The 20,951-nt window shown below is 34.9% G+C and overlaps 1 protein-coding gene across 4 annotated transcripts in view; it reads left to right on the top strand.

The window, feature by feature from the left end:
* Positions 1–20,951, top strand: part of Kdm1a (lysine demethylase 1A) — a 62,456-nt gene that overhangs the window by 13,112 nt on the left and 28,393 nt on the right. For 2 of the 4 annotated variants that reach the window (XM_048816099.1, XM_015485541.2), the window contains exons 3-5: positions 10,804–10,863; positions 16,183–16,316; positions 20,217–20,295. In XM_048816099.1, the coding sequence (XP_048672056.1) occupies positions 10,804–10,863; positions 16,183–16,316; positions 20,217–20,295 (273 nt within the window). The remainder of the gene's footprint in view (positions 1–10,803; positions 10,864–16,182; positions 16,317–20,216; positions 20,296–20,951) is intronic. The other 2 variants (XM_048816100.1, XM_015485542.2) reach the window with 1 other exon arrangement.

Raw genomic sequence — 20,951 nt, 5'->3', positions numbered from 1 at the left:
CTGGAGTAGGCTCTCAGGAGAGGACTAAGAAGGAAGCACAAAAGGCAGGTTGGAGTCATGCTGTATGAAGCCTTGTTAGGAATTGAGCCCTGTTAGGAGACTCTGGTTGTAGGTAGTAGCACTGAGATAGATGCCTTTTTGTTTTGATAGGTAGTTACTCTATGCTGGCGAACTAGGCAAGCACTCTACCATCTAGCTATCTGTAACCACCACAGTATTCCCACACGCTGGAGATTTTTGAGCAAGAGGGATTGTATTGAAGTATATATTGTACAAAAATCAATCTGATATGCTCTGTAAGGGTGACTAAAGGAGTCAAAAAAACCGGAATTGCAGAGGTAACCTGTACTATTTTGGTAATTGAGTTTAGTGAATTTTGATCAGTGGAAAAATACTCTCTCAATATCAGAAGGTTTTTTTGTTTGTATTTTAATGGGGAAGGAGTGCTGGGGATTAGTGTAGGTCCTTGCTCATGCTAAGCATTTACTCTATTACTAAGGTACACTCCAACTCTAAAGTTGATTTATTTTATTTTATTTATGAAAACAGGAGGTTTGTTATTTTGTCTGATTGAATTTATTTTATTGAGAGGAAGAAGTTATCCGTTTAGGCCTAAATATTGTTTTTAGATTTTCAATTTTTGGCCATAACTTAATGCAGCGTTATAGCCTTTGTGGTAATCAAAGTGGGTAAATACTGTGATTTTTAATACTAAGCATTGTTTGTATTTAATATCTACCTTTTTTTTAGATTTCCATGTATTTTTATATTTACTGTATTATATATTTGTTTCAACAAATGATGATTTTACTTGCTTTCCTTCTAGTACCTTTTCTGTGAAGATAAAGGTTTTTTTTGTTGTTGTTTTTATTTTTTTTTAAGATCATAGCAACTGATCCTGAAGAGATTGCCTTTGAATTGAGTGTGTTTGATTTAGTGTCACATCATAGTGGAGCTTCTATAAAACAGTAAAATTTCATTCAGCTGGGCATTACTGCTGAAGAATAATTGCCCTTCCATTTAAGTAGCCTTCTATTAGAAAAAATTGCTTTTTTGCCTTCTTGGCTCAGTTATTATGTATCTTAGATCATTCCTCTGTTTCACATTAGTGAGGCTTTACTATATTAACTAGTTTGCCAGCACTTAGATTTTTCATTTTCAAACAAAATCATGATTTAGGCCCTCTGCCCCACACCTTTAGCAGTTGAAATTTACAAGAAAAATCTTACTAAGTTGTCCCTGGATTTAAATTTTCACTAGAGAAATTCTGATTTGGGAAGAGATAGTCTATTTTGAATTAGAAGTAGCTTTGTTTTACATAACCTGAGATTTTATGGAAACATAAAGGAAATTTGAAATGAGCTATTAGGATGCCCACCTTTCTTCTCCCCACTTTTCTTTTCTTTGAGGTGGTGTCTTGCTATATTACCCAGGATAGTCTTGAACTCCTGGGTGCAGGCCATCCTCCTACCTCAGCTTCCAAGTAGCTGGTACTACAGGTATGTACCAGGCCCAGCTAGGATGCTTTTCTCAAGACTTTTCAAGTTGTAAATTTCTCAGTAGAGACAGCAGAAGTTTGTGCATGTGTAAAAGCACATGCGTGCATTACCAGTTTTCTAGGCTCAGTTATGGTACTCATACTTTCTAGTGGAGTTCAGGTTCCTTTTAAACCATTGGTTAACTCTTCAAGTCAATTTTTTAAGGTTTGGTTAGCTGATTGGTGATAGCTCTGTATTATAATTTATTTTGTTTATTATGGGATGAATTACTTTGTCTCCTTGTATATATTTTTATTGGGCCAGAGAAAGTTTTTCCTCTATTTGGATCACAAGAAGCTCTTTGTTGTACATGGTAACTTAGGAAGTATTTGTTAAATAAATTAATGAAAATCAGAGATTTGGGGTTACGATTTTTGTGTGTGTATTTAATAAATTCTGGACTCTGCCTTTGTAATAGTAAAATTGTGGATTGATGGTATTTTTAAAAATCACATTGGGTTGGGGAGGTAGCTCAGGGGTAGAGTGCTTTCCTAGCATACACAAAGTCCTGGGTTTCATTCCCCATCCCATTAAAAAAAAAAAAAAATCATGTAAGATACAACCTGAATTAGTAAAAATGCTAAATAACAACATATATAAGAGTTATGATTAAAAAGAATTTAACTTAATATTCAGTGACATTTGATCACAAATGCTATTATTATGAAAATATCTATATGATAAAACTTTGACCAAAATTTTGATTCATTATTCAGCATAGCAAAAATCCAGAAGGCAGAATTTTTTGGATTATCCCTTAAAGTTGATATAGTAGAATTTGACTAGAAAAGAGTTAAATATTGATTTCCTTTCTTTAAAAGGGGGAGGGGAATGAAACAAAACCTCTATGGTTCTAATATTGTCACTTTATCTTTGTCTAGTTCTTTGCTTATATAACCCTGATCTTACCTACAAGGCAGGCATACCGATCAGTTGGTAACAGCCTTGGGTGTATATTGCTAGGTACGGGATTCAGCGCATCTATGCTGAATGGTATAGTCATAGCTCAGGTGAATATTTTGGTTTTGGTGGTACTAGGATTGGATCCAGTGCCTTGTCCATGCTAGGCAAGCGCTCTAAGCTATATCCCCAGCCCATGTTTTTTTGTTTTCTTGTAATTTTGTTTTCTATCTTGTTTTGGCTATTCTCAGATTTCTCTCCATCCTAACAAGTGGAGTCAAGAGTGAGAGTGGCTTTCAGTTTTGTTGAGAATTAACTCGGATCTTACCTCCAGAAGAAAAATTTCAAGATTCTGTTATATCCCTGTGCCTAGCACAAAACCCTCTTGTATAGATTTACCAGAACTGGCTAGGGAATTCATTCCTGATAAAGCTGTTTATGTTGCCATTGAGACCTGCTGGTGTAAAATAAATGCCTGAAATAATTTGAGGTTTTATTATATGATGTATGGTAAACACATTCAGACAATGGACCTAGGATTAACTTTCTTGCTTTGTTTTGTTTTGTTGCAAAGCATTATTTCAGTGTCATGATTTGGATCTGTGCTCCAAAATAACTTAATGGAGGACTGAGAAAAATGTGACAGGCTGAAAAAGTAATTTAGATGAATTCATCAAAATTCTTATGTTCTGAGAGATACTATAAATGGACTAACATATGTATACTATACAACTCTGGTCCCCATTCTCAGGTAATTTATTGCCTACCATGAGACACAGATGTATGCCTGTGAAACAGAAGGGAGAACTCAGAGTGTTATATTTTCAGTTTAAAGATTCTAGAGGGACTTGTAGGCAGAAAGGTGAAGGCAGAGGATTGGAAGTATGGAGGAGAATTTTTAAAAATATGAAATGGAGACATTCTCTGCCTCCAAATGTGGTAGTTCCTCATTCACTTTATTCTACACACTTTGATTTTACAACTACAATACTTTGTTGCAGGCACAGTGCTGGACTCCAGGAGTTCAAAGATGACTGGGACCTCCTGCAAAGAATTCAGTATACTGTAGGGTTGCGGATATTAACAATTGGCCACAGTGAAGAAACAATAGAATAGAACTGTATACACAATATGTAAGGAACTTATGTAATTTTTATTTCTTAAATGACAGATAAAATTGTATGAATTTACATTTACAACATTTTTTAAAGTACATATGCATTGTAGAATTAAGTCTAGTTACTTAACATGTATTAACTCACATAGTCGCCATTTTTTTAACATCTACTCTTAGCATTTTTTAATACGATATGTCATTATTAACTCTAGTGACCATGTAGTATGAATGTTAAAGAATGTTTCTAACTAATTAGAATAGACTAAAAAATAAAAGAAAAAAGAATGTTTCTGTCCCAGATTAGAGTTTGGAAATTTTACATTAAATGTGGAGGATTGAAGTTGGGCTTTTATGAAGCAATTTTAGATCCTTTAGATTCTTTAACCATTGAATCTGGCTGATAAGAACCATTGAATCATTAATCCTTGAGAGATAGATCTGCTTAATGAATTATTTCATTTCATTGATTATTTTTACTTTTTATTAAGAAAAAATAATTTTTTTAGGTAAGCAATTTCATTTGCCTCTGAATTCTTTTTAATACCATTTATTTGATTTGACTTTGTTGTAATAGAATAGGTTAATTTGTCCACGACAAATAAAATTTACTGTGAGGGTTAGGGTTAGGGTCTTATCTGACAAATAAATTTACTGTGAGGATCAAATGAAAAAATGTGATGTCTACCTTTATGTATAAACATTTGGATTTATTAAACATTTGAACTAGGAACAGGAATGGGGTAGGCTGGTGTTTTATTAAGAGAAAAAAATCGGGTCATTTTATGGATTATGAAGATATATTATGCTGTTAGTTTTGGAAACTGGAAAATGTTTATAGTATCTCATTGTCAGTCTTGTCATTTATAAAACAAATCATTCTCCTTTTTTAATATTTATTTTTAGTTATAGGAGGACACAATATCTTTATTTTATTTTTACATGGTGCTGAGGATCAAACCCAGTGCCTCATGCATGGTAGGCAAGCGCTCTACCTCTGAGCCATAACCCCAGCCCTGAAGCAGATCATTCTTAAAGAATCTGTATCCCTTTGCAGTATTTGCACTTGTGTGTGTAAGAACTTTTAAATCTTGGTATTAAATCTTTTTTGTTAAATCATGAGAAAAATGGCAAATATTGGTACTTATTTTCCTTCTCAAGGGAATAATTGAAATTAGTGTATCAACTCTTGAGATATAACAGATAGGAACATTTTTATTGTGTTTGCTGATCAGAGGTTTTAAAAATTTAAAGATAGTTTATGGAAGGGGTTTGCTTTATATATATATATATATATATACATATATATATATATATTATTTGAAGATTGAAGAACATGAAAATTGTATCTTCCTTGGAATTATTAAACCCAAGACATATTTTAGGTGGAAGGGAGCCTTTGTTAGTTTTATCTGGATATCAGTAGCCAGAGTTCTGAGAAACTATTACCTTGGGCAGGGAAAGTGGATTCTGTTTAGGAAACTCATTCATCTCATTGTTAATGTTAGATCGGTGCTTTTGATAGAAGCTCCAGAAAAAAGTTTAATGTATTGCCCATTTTAAAAACAGGTGAATAAGTAAAAAAGTAGGCTTTATTTTTAATTACTCAAAAAAAATCACCTTAAGTTTGGTAATTGGGTAACATATAATAGCGTCTGAATTATAAACTTTCTTTAAAACATTTTGAAATGTAAACTATGAACCAAATTTTGCAGCAAAATAAGTAGGATCAAGAAAATTCATATTATGGAATGTCTAGGTAAATATAGCATGTGAAAACTTAAATTCTCTCCATCAGTTTCTAAAAGATTTACTTGTAAGCCTTTTACTTTTGATAGGATCCTAGGTACTAAGTTTCTCATTTCTTCTTCTTCAGTGGTTCAGTGGAAATTCCAGGCAGGTTCCTACATCAAGCAGAACCATTTTTCTCTTTTCTAGATCCTTAGAAGGTGGGTTTATGTACTGTGTAACCCTGGGATTGCTGTTCTGATTGAAACCAATGAATTTCATTTAGGATAATTTTGTTGACCAGAACTGATCATTGTTAGCAGTTAAAGGGTCTCTATATGCTTCAAAGAGAAGAGTAATTATCAATTATCAGAATGATCCTTATCATTCTGATTAGCTTAGCCCAGTTTACTTCATTTTTACATTTCTTCTTAATAGTATAAGACCATTTATTTTGCCAAGAGTCATGGTCAAAAAGGTATCAGGAAAGAAACACACAAAGAAAAATGTATAATCCTCTTTTTGAAAAGCTACCATCTCTCACCACAGAGTGCAGAAAGGCAGCATGAAGTGGTGATGGTTACTAGTAACTCCTGCCTTTCTCAGTTTTATGTCCCCTTCCCCTTTGTTTGGTCAGTTGTCTCTGTTTAACCAATTCCTTTTTGAAACTATGACTTTCCTATGCTCATGAGATTAATCATACATTTATAACTGCCTCAAGCTTGCTGAGCTAACTACCTTCACGCTATTTTAAAGACTTTTCAAGACCCATTCTGACTTCAGAGTTCTTTTTTTTTTTTTAGATTTATTTTTTTAATTATTATTAGTTGTTCAAAACATTACAAAGCTCTTGACATAATGACTTCAGAGTTCTGTTCTTGAATTTCCAACCATCTTTAGAAGATTTCCATTTGATTTTATTAGCTTATCTCCCAAGTTTCCCATTTTGTTCATTGTATTACCTCTGTCCTGAATTAAAAACCTGAGTCATCATGAATGACCTTTATTTCTCTTTACTAAGTCTGTTATAAAGTCAATTGTCTTATGTAATCTTTTTTATTTGCTGTGCCTGACCCACTTAACCATGTTATTATAAGTGTATTTCACTTAAGATCTAAATGATTTCAATAGCCTTTCGATTGAATCTCTTTTATCTAGGTCGCTTTTCTCCTCTAATCTGTGTGGTACAGGTGGCCAGTTGTTTTGCTGCTTTCTTGCCAAAGCTTACATGGTTCTGTGCATTCTCCCCCGCACCCCACCCCACCCACACTGGTTACTGCTAAGATCAGTGTTTGGTTTAGACACGAAGGTGTGACCCCTTTTTCCCCCTCTACTTGGTTCCCCACTGCTCTTCCAGGCTGTGTTCTTAATGGCACTGCACATTAAGATCTGTGCTTTTCTCTTTGCCTCTATGAATGTTCTGAACCATAGTGATGTTTTCACTGCCTCTCTGTCTACCAAATGTTCTCTGGACTTTTGCAGAAAAGCTTCCTTGATTCTCAAGTCTGTTTAGCTTCCTTACTGCTTGAATCTTTCCCCAAATAGTTACACACTCTTTGAAAACAAGGTCTCTACCTATTCTTTAATATTGGTACGTGATAGTTTTTGATAGGTATTCAGTAAACATAAAATTAGTGAGATTATTAACAAACTCAGCTGATTTGTTAATACAGTGGAGATTTGTGTATTGAAAGATGGTTTTATCTTTTGAAATGTTGTTCCCTTCACTAATATATCAAGCTCAATTTGAAACGAACATATTGGCAGTCAACTTTCTTCTATGAATTTAGCCATTTTGATAATTACTCTTCTCTTTAAAAATTATGCTTCCTAAAAGATTTACAAGTTTCTCAAAATGTTCACTAAAGTTACCAAATACGAATGCTATTCCAAGAAGCTAGTCAAATGTGAACTGAAGTTCCTAGGAATGGCAAACCAATGATTCTTATCTCCATGCTTGCCTAAGTATTTGAAAGTCAACATAGGCGTCCTTCACGGGGGGGAGGTGCATGCTTGTAATCCCAGTGGCTAGAGAACCTGACGCAGGAGGACCAAAAGTTCAAGGACTGCCTCAGCAACTTGGCAACATCCTAAGCAACTTAATGAGACTCTGTCAAAATAAAAAGGGCTGGGATCTGGGCGGTGGCACACACCTGTGGCTTGGGAGGCTGAGGCAGGAGGATTGCAGGTTCAAAGCCAGCCTCATGCAAGAGCAAGGTGTTAAGCAATTGAGACCCTGTCTCCAAATAAAATACAAAATAGGGCTGGGGATGTGGCTTAGTGGTCGAGTGCCCCTGAGTTTAATCCCAGTACCCCCATACCCTGCCAAAAAAAAAGGGGGTGTTGAAAAAGTGATCTCTTGAATATTTGAATCAAGATGAGAAAGCATCCAGCATATGACTATAACTGAAACACTTCTAATCAGATCTGATGAAAGACAACTGAAAGAAAGGCTGTTGTGTAAGATAAACCAAAAGGATTTGATTTTCAGTTTGGAGAAGATATGCACAAATAACCTGAATATTTAAGAGCTTTACTTTAAAACTTGAGGGTGTGTGGTGGGGGGAAGGGCTTGTGTTGAAACAAAAGGAAGTCAAAATTGAGTTGATATTAAAAAATTGCTTTTGAATATTTTCATTTCTGTTTTGAACTTGTATTCATGGAAGATAACAGCCATGCTTGCCTGCTGTCATATGTCTTTGTGTCACTGTCAGAAATAGGGTCTTAACTTGGAAAAGCCTTGGAAGCCGGTGAATAAGGCATTATATATGTGCGCTACTCAGAAACACTGGATGGAAAGTTAACTGCAAATGTTTGTGTGCTATAATTAAAATGATGAAGAATTGGTCTATAATACCTCTAATAAAGATGACCCTTTTCATCTCTTTGGAAAAATAGTCATCTTCAGTACCCATGAGAGGAAATAAGCAACCTCATCTTGTTATTTCTAAACAAGTTAGACTCTTATCAGGACAAAAGAAAGTATCTTTTTCCTTAAGCTTATTTTAAGCACTTTTTAGTTTTGTTTTCCATCACTTTTTATGTTTACACTAACTTCTACTTGTTTCATTCTGTTTTTCTGCTTAAATAATCCTTTGGGATTTCATTTCTTGACTTTTTAGTGTTATGTTAAAAATCTACCCTGGGTTTTGAATATTTTCCATTTTTCTCTTTTAAATATTTTTTAAATTAAAGAAAAGTACTTTTTTAAAAAAAAAATTTTTTTAGTTGTTGATGGACCTTTATTTATTTATTTATCTGTGGTGCTGAGAATTGAACCCAGTGCCTCACACATGCTAGACAAGTGCTCTATCACTGAGCCACAACCCCAGCCCAGAAAAGTACTTTATAAAAATTTCTTACATATGTATACATATATATGTTGTGTGATAAGTATATGATATGTATATATCAAAAAAGACCACCTTACCTTGCCTTGTTGTACCATTGTTGTTCTTATTACCCTCGCCCTTTTTTTTTTAAACACCTAAGTTAGGAGTAAGAAATACGCATTTCTGTTAATTATCATTGACTCACAAAAAAAGAGAAGTCAGTCATATCTACCTTCTGTAGGTTAACATGAACTAAGTAGCGTATTGTGTGACATGTAGTTTGAAAATAAGGAAAATGATTGGATTAGGAAGGATAAAGTAATTCAGACTGAATGGTGAGGTTGACAGTGTTTTTTTGTTTTATTTATCTAATTTTTTAGTAGTGGTAAGGTGACAAGAGATTGTTACTTTCATTCTTGCCAAATCAGGAGAATCATCTGAGAGAGAAAATGTTATTCCTAATGTCTAAATGTCATTCTTCAAATTCTGTTTCACTGTTCTGAATCCATCCCCCCACCAAATACTGTTTAGTATTCTTATCCAACTTGGTTCTATTGGCAATCAAACAAAACAATGACAACTTTTTTTTTTTTTAAAGAATAAATCCAGAACTTATTGTTTCTTATTTAAAGTTTATAATTTAAAACGTAAGGCCTGAGCTGGGGTTGTGGCTCTGTGGTAGAGCGCTTGCCTAGCGTGTGTGAGGCTCTGGGTTTGAATCCTCAGCACCACATAAAAATAAAAATAAAGGCATTGTGTCCATCTACAACTAAAAAAAAAAAATAATAATAATAATAATTAAAAAATAAAAATAAATAAAATGTAGGGCCTGCATTTTCAAGATAAGTTTGCAGATTGGATTTAGGAATTGGATCTTCTCTTAATGATCATATGCTATTTTCCAAGGGTTATAAACAACAGATCACATACATTATGCCTTGTCTGAGCCTACCCTTCTAGAGCCTAGAGGACTTTTTAGACAACAGCGTAATAAAATAATCATAAAAAAGATTCTTTATACAGAGTATATAACTTCTAGGAGCATATTCTGATATTATAAAAAATCAATTTTATTTGTAAATAATGTGTTTAAGGATGAAGATGTCATTCAAAGTTTCACAGACCTTGGAGCATTTTTATGGAAAGAGGTCTAGCTTGGTTTGATTTTACTATTCCCTTCTAATTCAAATGATAGAACAGTCAATCTGCTTTTTAGTTGGATTGTATGGTTTAAAATAGACTGTTTAATTAATGAAGCTTTTCCAGGTATAGATCACTGGGAAATGGTGTTTTCATATCTTCCAAAAGATCACGCTGTAGTTTTCCTATAGTGTACTGGGGGCTAGAGGCTTAGGAGGATTATAGTATCTGTCTTGGTAAAAGATTTTGGAAGCGTCTGGAAGACAATCTATCCTGATTTTTTCAGATTGAATTTTCCAGCTTTGATTCTTTTCTTGACATTACTCCTACACATTAATCAAAGAGGGAAGATTTCTTAACAAGGCTTATTGTGTAGCTCAAGTTAGAAGTTCCTTTAGGATCTCACCTGCCTCCCTTTATACCACCATAAGTGCATGTGTATCTGCAGTACTTGGCCTCTGATAGGGTGTCTTGGGATATGTTCTGAAGTTGTATTTACTGAAGAAGCATTGGCATATTCAGCTCTAGTACTATCTCCTGTGTGTAGTGAGTGAAACTAATTCTGGAGCTGAATCTTTAAGTTGTGTTCTTTGCTTTGAGGAGAAGTAAACTTTTTTCATTATCAGTCTTTTGCTTGTTGTCTTCATGTTTAACTTTTTTAGATAGAAAGTTAAACAACTATTGAGTTGATGTTGAATTGTTGCAACTCCAGGTGCTAGAGCCCATTTCATACCCATTTTCTTACCATTTCCCCTCCCCAATTAACCCTTAGTAAATAAGACTGACAGCAAGAATTTAGTGATTAGAAATACCATGTACTTTGTTCCACTGACTTAACAAGAAGCAGCGTGTAAAGTTGAAATTTCCTGACCAGGATTTGGAAGATTATGATGTAATACTCTGGGCCTTGATTGCAGAAGAAGGAGTTCTCTGAATCTGGGTTTACTAGTTGGTGGTGAATTCATGAGTCGCCAACTATTAGGCCTTTATGTCCAGATATTATCTTAATTTATGGAGTAAGGTCCCTGAGTTCTCCTCTTTCCTTCCACAGGGCAAGCAGGAGGACTTCAAGACGACAGTTCTGGAGGGTATGGAGACGGCCAAGCATCAGGTGAGGGTGGCACTAGATGCTTGCCACTTAGTAGCAAGAGCCGCCAAGTCAGGGATTGATGCTTGCAAGTGTTTTTGGCTGTGGTATCCACATTTTAGCCAGAGTGCAGGGGAAATGTGACCCACAGGACAGAGTAGTCTGATAGGAGAGAGTGTGGCCAGAATAAAGGCAAGCAAAACCTGTTGAAGTCCTCAGGCCGGTCTCAGCCCTCCGCTCTTCTTCATGTGTTTGAGGAGATGGCGAGTACTTTTCTCATTAGCAGTCTTTGCAGTAAAAATAAACATGATGTAAAACACTTAGGAATCATGGGACCCTTAAAAAAAAGAGTAGCAGTATGCATAGAAGTGTCACGGACTTGAAAGTCAAAAAAAAAAAAAAAGAAGTATGCTAGGACTAGTCAGGCACACTATGTAGGCAAGTGACATATTTTTAGATAAGGTTGATACATGGTGTTGGGAACTATTTTTTTCTATTGATGTTATATAGTTAATTTACAGTTTATCTCAAGTGAAAATTATCTTTAAAAAAAAAAGAAGTCTACTGAGAGCACTTTTCAGAAATTTTTACTCCTATAAAAAAGTAAAAAAAAATTAATAGGGGCCACCTTCTGAAACAGTTTGTTCCAGGAACCCAAAGTAGTGTTTGGATTTCATCCTTTGAAGGATGTTTTGTGTGTTCCAGTTCTCCAAGCTGGTTTATATATACCATTTGATAGATTTGGAATAGGTATTACTTCATTGTTGGAGGTTGTCACTTTCTATTAAATCTACTTTAAAATTACTGTCTGTTGCAGTGTGCATATAGCAGGCCAGGAAGTATTTGTATCTTATTCTCTTGGATCAAAGGTAGTTCTGTGTTTATACAGTAGTTGGTAGTGAAAGAGATCCAGAATGTTAGAAGTCTACTTCTTTAAATGCTATCCTAAGGACCAGAGATTGATACTCAGTACACGCTTTTCTTGGAGAAATTACAATTCTGATGTAGTACTGTTATCTATGACAGATGGATCAAGAACACTTAAATGGAACTGTTGAGGATCAGGGAAAGCTTTTAGAGCTTTAATCTCAAATAATTTGAATTTTGTTGTTTTTTTGTTTTGTTTTTATCAAAATATTTGCTTTTTTACTTAAGTAAACAATGTGGTTTGTTGCTGAAAGTAACTGGACTTTTATGTGAAATGGTGTTGCTTCTTACTGTTAGTAAAACATTACTTTTAAGGAATTTCCAGGAGTGGTGGTAACTATTCGGAACCCTTCAGGCTCTTTCTTCGGGTCCTTGTCATGTTCTGAAGTTTGCTTTTTTGAAACAATCCGTTAGTATTAAAAATGTGTGTACAGGTGATCAGCTTTCTTCTCTTGATGAAGCTGGATGACCCCTCATGGGTATCCTGCAGCTAGGGGCTTGACTTCTTTAAAATCCACTTCAACTTGGTTGTGTACATCCCAATCTTGACTCTAGAAGGGATCTTGAGGCCCTCTTGTCTAGCATCCTCCCTTCAAGTAAACAGCAATCTATTCCTCTTATTTCATGGATTAGAACCTAAAATCCAAAGAGGTTTAGTGAATCAGCCAATGATGAAACAATAGTTGTAGAGGAGTGAGAGTCCAGGGATTCTTACCACTTGGTGCGTAGACCATTGCTTACACCACTAGGTTAATTTAAGATAGGCATTTACCCCAAAAATGCAAAATCTGAAGTGTAGAAAAAATCATGATTCTCCATTTTTTTCTTTTCTTTCTCCTACTATTTATTCTTTTTATTTTATTTATTTATTTTTTTTAACAATTATAGGTCTTGTTATGGTGCATTTCTAGTTCACTAATTTTAAGTAACCTTATTATGTGTCTCCTATTGGGCTTCTGTTTTCATACTTCTCAGAAATCTAATTGTAGTAAATTTATCTACTTTAGTTAAAAAGTCAAAGGCAAGTAATTTTTCATGGAGGTCTTCCCCCCTTCCATTACCTTACTCTAATCAAAATGCTACCTGTATCTTATCTGAATTGGGGAAATTATTTCATAGAATAGAGGGCCTATAATCTCACCTTCCCCTGCTTTCCTCCTTCTTCTTCCTCTCTAGTTGGCCTACCCAAAAAGGTCTAAGTTATTCGCCTAAATGTTTTCAGAGAGCGTGAGCGAGTCAGACTATTGAATAGAAAGGACAGTTCTGCCTTAGCATGATTACATTCTGGAGGTGATACTGGAATTACTTGTGTGAAGTAATGAGCTGGAAGGAATTGAACAGAAGGGAAACTGATATGTAGTCAGCCTTGGAGCCTCTGAAAATTTTAGCATCTTTGAAACACTCTAAATTTCTAGAATACTAGATTTTGTTAAATGCATTTACACAACAAAGCGCAAAACTCTGTTCCAGAGTAAATGTAAATGTAAATTTCTTCTGAATTATATGTACTATTGATACTTATTTAAACAATGAATATATTGTTAACATCAATTGTATTCTAAAAGGTTTTTTCAGTAAAGGAGATAACTTATGAGTTGGATTACCCAAAGTAGTCTACTACTACACTTTGGAAATATCCTACAAAAAAGGATGTTTTGATTTAGTTCCAGATCAACTTTTTTTTTTTTTTCCTTTGAAAAAGGGACCAGGCATAGCAGTGGTGCATACCTATAATTCTAGCAGTTTGGGAGGCTGAGTCAGGAGAAATACAAGTTTGAAGCCAATAGCCTGGACAGTTTAATAAGACCCTGTTTCAAAACAGAAAATAAAAAAGAGGACTGGGGATGTAGCTTAGTGGTAGAGTGGGCTAGGTTTTAATCCCCAGTGCTGGGGAAAATAAAGAAAGATGGAAGAGAGTATTAGTTCAGGTATATGATAATTCACAGCTGGTAACTTCTTTAATTGCATTTGTTTAAACTTTTGATGTTTTAACTTAGAGAGTTACTTAGAAATTGACACATGAATGACTTATGTAAGTAACATTTATAACATTGTAACAATTCTTGTTACATATTCTCAAAGTTAGGAAACCAGAGTGATTTTTGGTAAGGACATTTAAATGAGGAACCAAATATAATATGAAATCTAGTGGGTTTTTTTTTTTTTTTTTTTCCCCACATGGCTATTCTGGCTTTCATGGAAAAATAGTTTTTGTAGTAGAATTTTCATTGACCAACTACCTGTTAAACATACAGAAGATGATATAGCCAAGAAAAAAAACTCCTGTTTTTGGCAGGAAAAAGTGTAATTTAATAGGAATAAGTGATTTTCATGTTAATAGCATACACATAAAATGTATACCAATGTGTAACCTATTAAGAGATATTTGGTAACTGGGTACATTGATGCACACCTGTATTCCCAGCTACTTGGGAGGCTGAAGCAGGAGGATCACAAGTTTAAGGTCAGCCTCAGCAACTTAATGAGACCCTGTCTCAAAATATAAAGGACTGGAGATACAGCTCAGTGGTTTCTCTGGCTGGGTTCAGTCCCCAGTGGGAAATTTTTTTTTTTTTTCATAAAAAAGAGGTATTTGGTTCGATTATTCAGGATTATTGTGAGGTAATAGTGTTCTTTATAATGTGAGATGGTTTTGGTCTTAGATTTTTGATTTTTGTTTAATTTATTTTGGTTTGGAGATAGAGACTGGGGACATCAAAGCTGTATAGTTTTAGGACATTTCCCATTTTGGGGAACAACTCTTACCCCTGATAATGAGCATTTCTTCTTTTCTTGTCTTAATTTTGTGCTTTACCTGCAGCATTGTGGCTCTTCCTGATTGTTTCTTTTTTCTGACAGTCTTTAATTTTATGAAATAATTAAATTTAAGGATTGTTGACTTGATTTAATAATGCGAAACAGTGTTTATGCTCATTATCTATAGTATATGAATAGCCTTTTCTCCTTGTCCCTAAGAACAGTGTTAATATGTAGCCCTGTTAGCATCATTTTTGCATAATCTCTTATTAACCATTATTTTTTTCTAGGTAGTATTTGCCATTTGAGTGTCTTTATGGAAACAGACCCCTCAATAACCTAATAGTTATCTGAGTTACATCTTCACCTGTCTTGTTCTATCTCCTAATTTTACTAATTCCTCTTATGTTATATAAAATGATTAAATACGGACATCTGGTCTCTGTTTTGTTACTTATATATAATTACTTCAACGGTATTGAATTTTGAAATTCTTTAAATTCTTTTTTTTTTTTTTTTTTAATGTTGGGGATTGAACCCAGGGCCTTGCTCATGCTAAGCATGCTATGTACTAGAGAGCTACACTCTCAGCCCTGTATTTTTATAGTGATTATTACATCTTTATAAGATGATCTTGGAAATATGAGCATAATATTTGTAAATTAGATATTTCTAAAGATGTCCGTGTCCACCAGCTTATAAAAATATTTACTAACCAATTTAAAGAATTTCAAAACAAGATTTTACTTGTATATAGTGTATGTGTACACTAAATGTATGGTAATATACTTTTAATGTAGTGTATAGTAAAGCATCTTTAATGTTTTCTGCCAGCAAGAGTGAAGTCCTTGCATTCTTCTGACTTATCACCGTAGTCTGCTTAATTTCTCTCACTCTTTCCCAAAATTGAATATTGAACGCTGATGGATGCTGCTATTGATGGAATCATGTATTTAGCATCATCTTTCTGTTACATGCTATAACCCTAAAAGAAGGCATGCAATTGTGTTTTCAACTTCATATCCTCTCACTTTCCTGTTAGTATATATTCCCTTTAATCTTGTTCTTTTATTTATTTATCATTTGTTGTTTGTATTTTGGATTTTTGTTTGTTTGGTACTAGGGATTGAACCCAGAGGGACTTTATCATTGAGCCACATCCCCAGCCCTTTTTATTATTTATTTTGGGACAGGGTCTTGCTTAAGTAGCTTAGGGCATTGCTAAGTTGCTGAAGCTGGCTTCGAACTTGCTGTCTTCCTCCCTCAGCCTCCCAAGTTGCTGGGATTACAGGAGTGCACCACCGTACCTGGCTGGTTCTTCACTTTTAGATTTTATTCTACACCACTAGTGATGCTAATTTTAGAACATCAGCCAGTATTATAAAGTTATTTTGTGGATGAAGAAAATATTCTAAATACCTTATGTATTATTTCACTCATTAATAAATGTTTACTTGGGCATGCTGAGTGGCTGATTTGTAAGGAGGTTTCAGCTTTTGAAACAAATTGAAAGTTGTTTTTTAAAGGAGGTGAGATCAGTCTGTGAATGAGGCAAAACGCCACAGAATTATTCAGGTATAAAAGGAGTTCACGATGTCATCATCCGTGGTTTTGTACCTAATTGCACTTTTCCCAGCAGACCTTTGCTTTCTTTGCTAGGTGTGGAGGGTGCAGCTTTCCAGAGCAGACTTCCTCATGACCGGATGACCTCTCAGGAAGCAGCTTGTTTTCCAGACATCATCAGTGGGCCTCAGCAGACCCAGAAGGTTTTTCTGTTCATTAGAAATCGTACAGTAAGTTTCCATGCTAGCCTTTTTCCAACTGGATTATGAAAACTACATATGATTTTTGTAGAGAATATGGAGGAAAAAAAAAGGAAAGAATTTTAAAATGGTTTGTAATACTATTACTCCAGAGATAACCATTGTTAAAAATTAATGGCTTTTTGTTTGGGTATTTAAAAAAATATATATGAAATTTTTGTTTTTATAAATTGAGGTCCTATTTATATCCATTTTGGTGGATCCTTTTCATACCTCATAGTATACATTAAGGTATCTTTTTTTTTTTTTATATTTATTTTTTAGTTGTAGTTGGACACAATATCTTTATTTATTTTTTTATGTTGTTTTGGGGATCTAACCCAGGGCCTCGCCCGAGCTAGGCGAGCGCTCTACCGCTGTACCACAACCCCAGCCCACATTAAGGTATATTTATTTAAACATTCAATCATTTTTCTTGTGTCTGATGCTGGGAATTGAACCCAGCACCTTGTGCATGTTAGGCAAGTGCTCTGCCACTGAGCTGTAAATCCAGCCCAAGAAAAAACTTCTTGAAACAGTCACTTTGTCTTTCCTTCTAAGATAAGTGAAACGCTTATTCTGTTCTCATCACCTAGGTCAGCTTCCTCTGGCTGAATGATTAATGTCTATACAATGTCTGGTTGCCAGTTGGATTCTAATTTAATCATTAAACATTTAAATTTTCATTTTTGCCTTTCTGAAGAACCTCATACATCCTTTACTCTATCTGTGGGTATTATTTCCGTATATTACAGATCTCAAAGAAAAACTAATTTGTCAAAGAGTGAATGCTTTTAAGTTTTGATACCTATTGCCAGATTGCCTCTCAGAAGGGCTGAACCAGTCAACATCCCCAGTGCCCATCCCTGTTCTGTTCTGTTCTGTTTACTTTTCTTTCTCTTCTCTTCTTTCTTTTCTATTTTTGGTATAAGAGCATTATAGTTACACACAGTAGTTGAGTTCATTTCAACAAAATCCTACATTGATTGAACTTGATTTATTTCATTTTGGCCCTGGTTCCCTGCCCCACTTTAATCCCATCCTCCTCCCCCTCTTTCCTCTATTCTACTGATCTTCCTTTATTTATTTTTAATTGGTGCTTTCTACATATCCAAAATGTGGAATTCCCTGTGATATATTTTCATATGCACATAATGTGGTTTTGTTAAATTCATCCTGCATTTCTTTCCCTTTCCCATCCTTCTCGATCCCTTCTTCTACTCCCTGATCTTCCCTATATCTTGATATCCATCCTTTCCCCTTTATTTTGTTCTAGCTTTCATATACAAGAGAATAATCAACCCTTGATTTTCTGAGTCTGGCTTATTTCACTTAGCATGATGTTCTCCAGTTCTCTTTTTTGGCAAATACCATGATTTCATTCTTTTATGACTAGGTAAGACTCCATTGTATATATGCCATGTTTTCTTAATCCATTCATCTATAGATGCTGCCCCTGTTTTTGTTATTAAAACAATGATAATCTATACTACTGTTTTTTTATTTCTTGGATTAATGAGACTACTGCTTTTTTACATGAATTAGTATTTCTTCTTGAATTTTTCTTTCATGTCTCTTATTCATCAATTTTTTTAAAAAAATTATTCATTAGTTGTAGTTGGACACAGTACTTTTATTACACTTTTTTATTTTTATGTGGTGCTGAGGAGTGAACCCAGGGTGAACACTCTACCGCTGATCCACAACCCCAGCCCTCATCAAAAATTCTTTAGCCATAGAATTAGGGGGTGTAGCTCAGTGGTAGAGTGCTTGACTGGCATGAGTAAAGCTCTGTGTTCAATTCCTGGTACTGCAAGAAACAAACAAAAAGATAGGCAGCAAAGTGCTATTTAGAGCATATAATTGTATCGAGGGTAATGTAAGGTGGAAATAGAGATTTCAGCTATTTTGAAATCTCAGAGAAGTCATTTAGCATGTCTTTTAACCATCTTTGATTAATTTTTCTGTTAGATTGCAAAATCACTGCTAAATTTGGGTTAAATATCATATAGCTAGAGTGGTTGGTAGATATTACTGAATTTTTGTAACAGAAAAGACAGGGTGATTTTTGTTTGTTTGTTTAAGAGAGTGAAAAGTTCTTAAGTATGTACTTCTGAGGCTCCTTTGTCTTATAAATGAACCAAAATTTGTGTGTCACTTATCAGTATTTGATCCAATTGGATTTTTAGATAAGTTTTCATGTTTTTGTTTCATCTGAAGAGAGTTTTCAATTTTTACTTGGGCCTGTGACTAAAAGTCACGCTTTGGGGAACAGTTGACCCAGGTTAAAGTTAAAAGGGGGGGGAGTATCATTTGTCAATTCTCCAATCTTTTTTGGGGGGGGCATTGATACCAGAGATTGAACTTGGGGGTACTCAACTACTGAGTCACAATAGCCCCAGCCCTATTTTGTATTTTATTTAGAGGCAGGGTCTCACTGAGTTGCTTAGTGCCTTGCTTTTGCTGAGGCTGGCTTTGAACTTGTGATCCTCCTGCCTCAGCCTCCCTAGACGTCGGGATTACAGGTGTGCACCACCGTGCCCAGCGCCAGTTCTCAAATCTTAAATGACATATTTGCCTCCTGATTTTAAAACTACCATTTAGGATTATTGAACTAGAACTGAGTTTTATTTTACAAGTTAGAAGTTTGTGTGAGAGTTCGGGAACTTAGGCCCAGTGTGTATGTGAGGAATTCCTTTAATGTGGCCACAGAGCAAAGTAGAGTGTCTGTATGGATTTGGATATATCCCTTTGTAATTTAGTTTATTTACATCTAGCCAAATTAACTCCTCTTCGGTTGAAACCTTGTATATAGAATAGTATTTTTTTTTTTTTTAGAATTTTAATATTTATTTTTTTTAGTTTTCGGTGGACACAACATCTTTGTGTGTATGTGGTGCTGAGGATCGAACCCCGGCCGCACGCATGCCACATCCCCAGCCCCCTAGAATAGTATTTATTGACTTTTAGCTAAGACTTTCATACAGTGGTGTTTAGTTTGTTTTGTATTTTGCAAATACACACACACACACACACACACACACACATAATATTACTCTAAAGAGAATTCCTGTTTAAACCCTTTAACTATACCATAATTTTTTTCATTTCTCCTCTTACTGTTTTTTCAGCAGTATTTGAAATAATAGACTGCTCCTTTTTCCCTTAACACACTACTCCTTTGGCTTCTGTAACACAGATTTTGGTTTGTCTCCTGCCTCCATAGTTGTCATCTCTGATGTATCTTTGTCTAGGTGTATCCTTAAAATCAGCCATTATGTGAGCTGCTTGGGACTTCTCTGAGATTCTCTCCTCTTCTTTTTTTTTTCTCCCCCTTTTTTTTCTTAAAGCCCTCTTCTGCATGTTTGGCTTCATACCTCCTCTGAGCTGCCTATTTTATACCTCCTCTTGTTTGCCTTACTACCAGACTCATTTCCTGATTTCTTCTTTCAGTGAATAGCACACCAACTCATTTAGTTTTATAGATCAAAAGCAGAAGTTATCCTTCACCCCTCTCTCCCCTACTTCTGCATTTCTAATTTATTATTATTATTATAAAGTTTTGGGGATTTTATCTACTCAGTAGTTCTGGAATCAAGTAAATAAATAAGGTTTAAATCCTATTTTCTTCCTACTGCTGTATGACTTTGGTAAGTTACTAGGTATTGTTCCTTTTTAGGCTAAATTTCCCCAGCTTCTTTAATAATTCACTCATTTGGCATGGTTTTGTGTTTTATCAATTTCTTTCTCAGGAATAAAACATCATTGTTTGAAAATAAAGTCTATGTTTGAGGTCTTAAAGATGATTTTGTAGATGGTCAAGTGGCATAATACAGTTTATATCATTTATAATACAGCTTATATAATACAGTTTATATCATTTAAATATAGTTGCAATTGTGGTTGGATAATCCAAAGATTCAGCTGACATTTGAGGCTACACTGCAACAGTTGGAAGCGCCTTATAACAGTAAGTAGCATGCTCACTAGGACTAATTTTGGGACCTTATTGCTAAAATTAATGCTTCTTTCTGGGGCCTCTTGGTTCCTTGCTAATTTTTTCATTCATATTTTATTTCATCTTGTGCTGTACAACAGTGAACCTTATATAAAACCTGTATTCTGTGCAGGTTTTTTTTTTTTTTTTTGGTACTGGGGATTGAACCCAGAGATGCTTCACCACTGAGCTACATCCGCATGCCTTTCTTTTATTTTGTTTTGAGACGGGGTCTTGCTAAGTTGCTGTGGCTGGACTCAAACTTGGCGATCTTCCTGCCTCAGCCTCCTGGGTTGCTGGGATTACAGGTGTGCGCCACTGTGCCCAGCTTCTTTTCTGTTTTTGTTTTCCTGATCTTTAAGTTGTGTCAACAAATGAGTTCAAGAGATTTTAAAATAATTTTTCTAGACTGTTACCCAGCTTTGACCTATGGTCTCTCTTGGCTCTTGATTAGCTGGTCTGGTTTTCTTTTCTCATTTGTTACTTAGCTGGTCTGGTTTTCTTTTCTCATTTGTCACTAACAAAGTCTTATGAAGATTTTACCAAAGTAAATGGAGCATTACAACTATTTTCAAAGATTCGTCCTTCATTTGTTCCATAATGGAATGCCATTTTTAAAAATTACAAAT

Source organism: Marmota marmota, unplaced genomic scaffold (assembly GCF_001458135.2).
Source record: "Marmota marmota marmota unplaced genomic scaffold, marMar, whole genome shotgun sequence".
Classification (NCBI taxonomy): Eukaryota; Metazoa; Chordata; class Mammalia; order Rodentia; family Sciuridae; genus Marmota; species Marmota marmota.
Note: the sequence above shows the minus strand (reverse complement) of the source record. Positions and strands in the feature narration are given on the sequence as shown.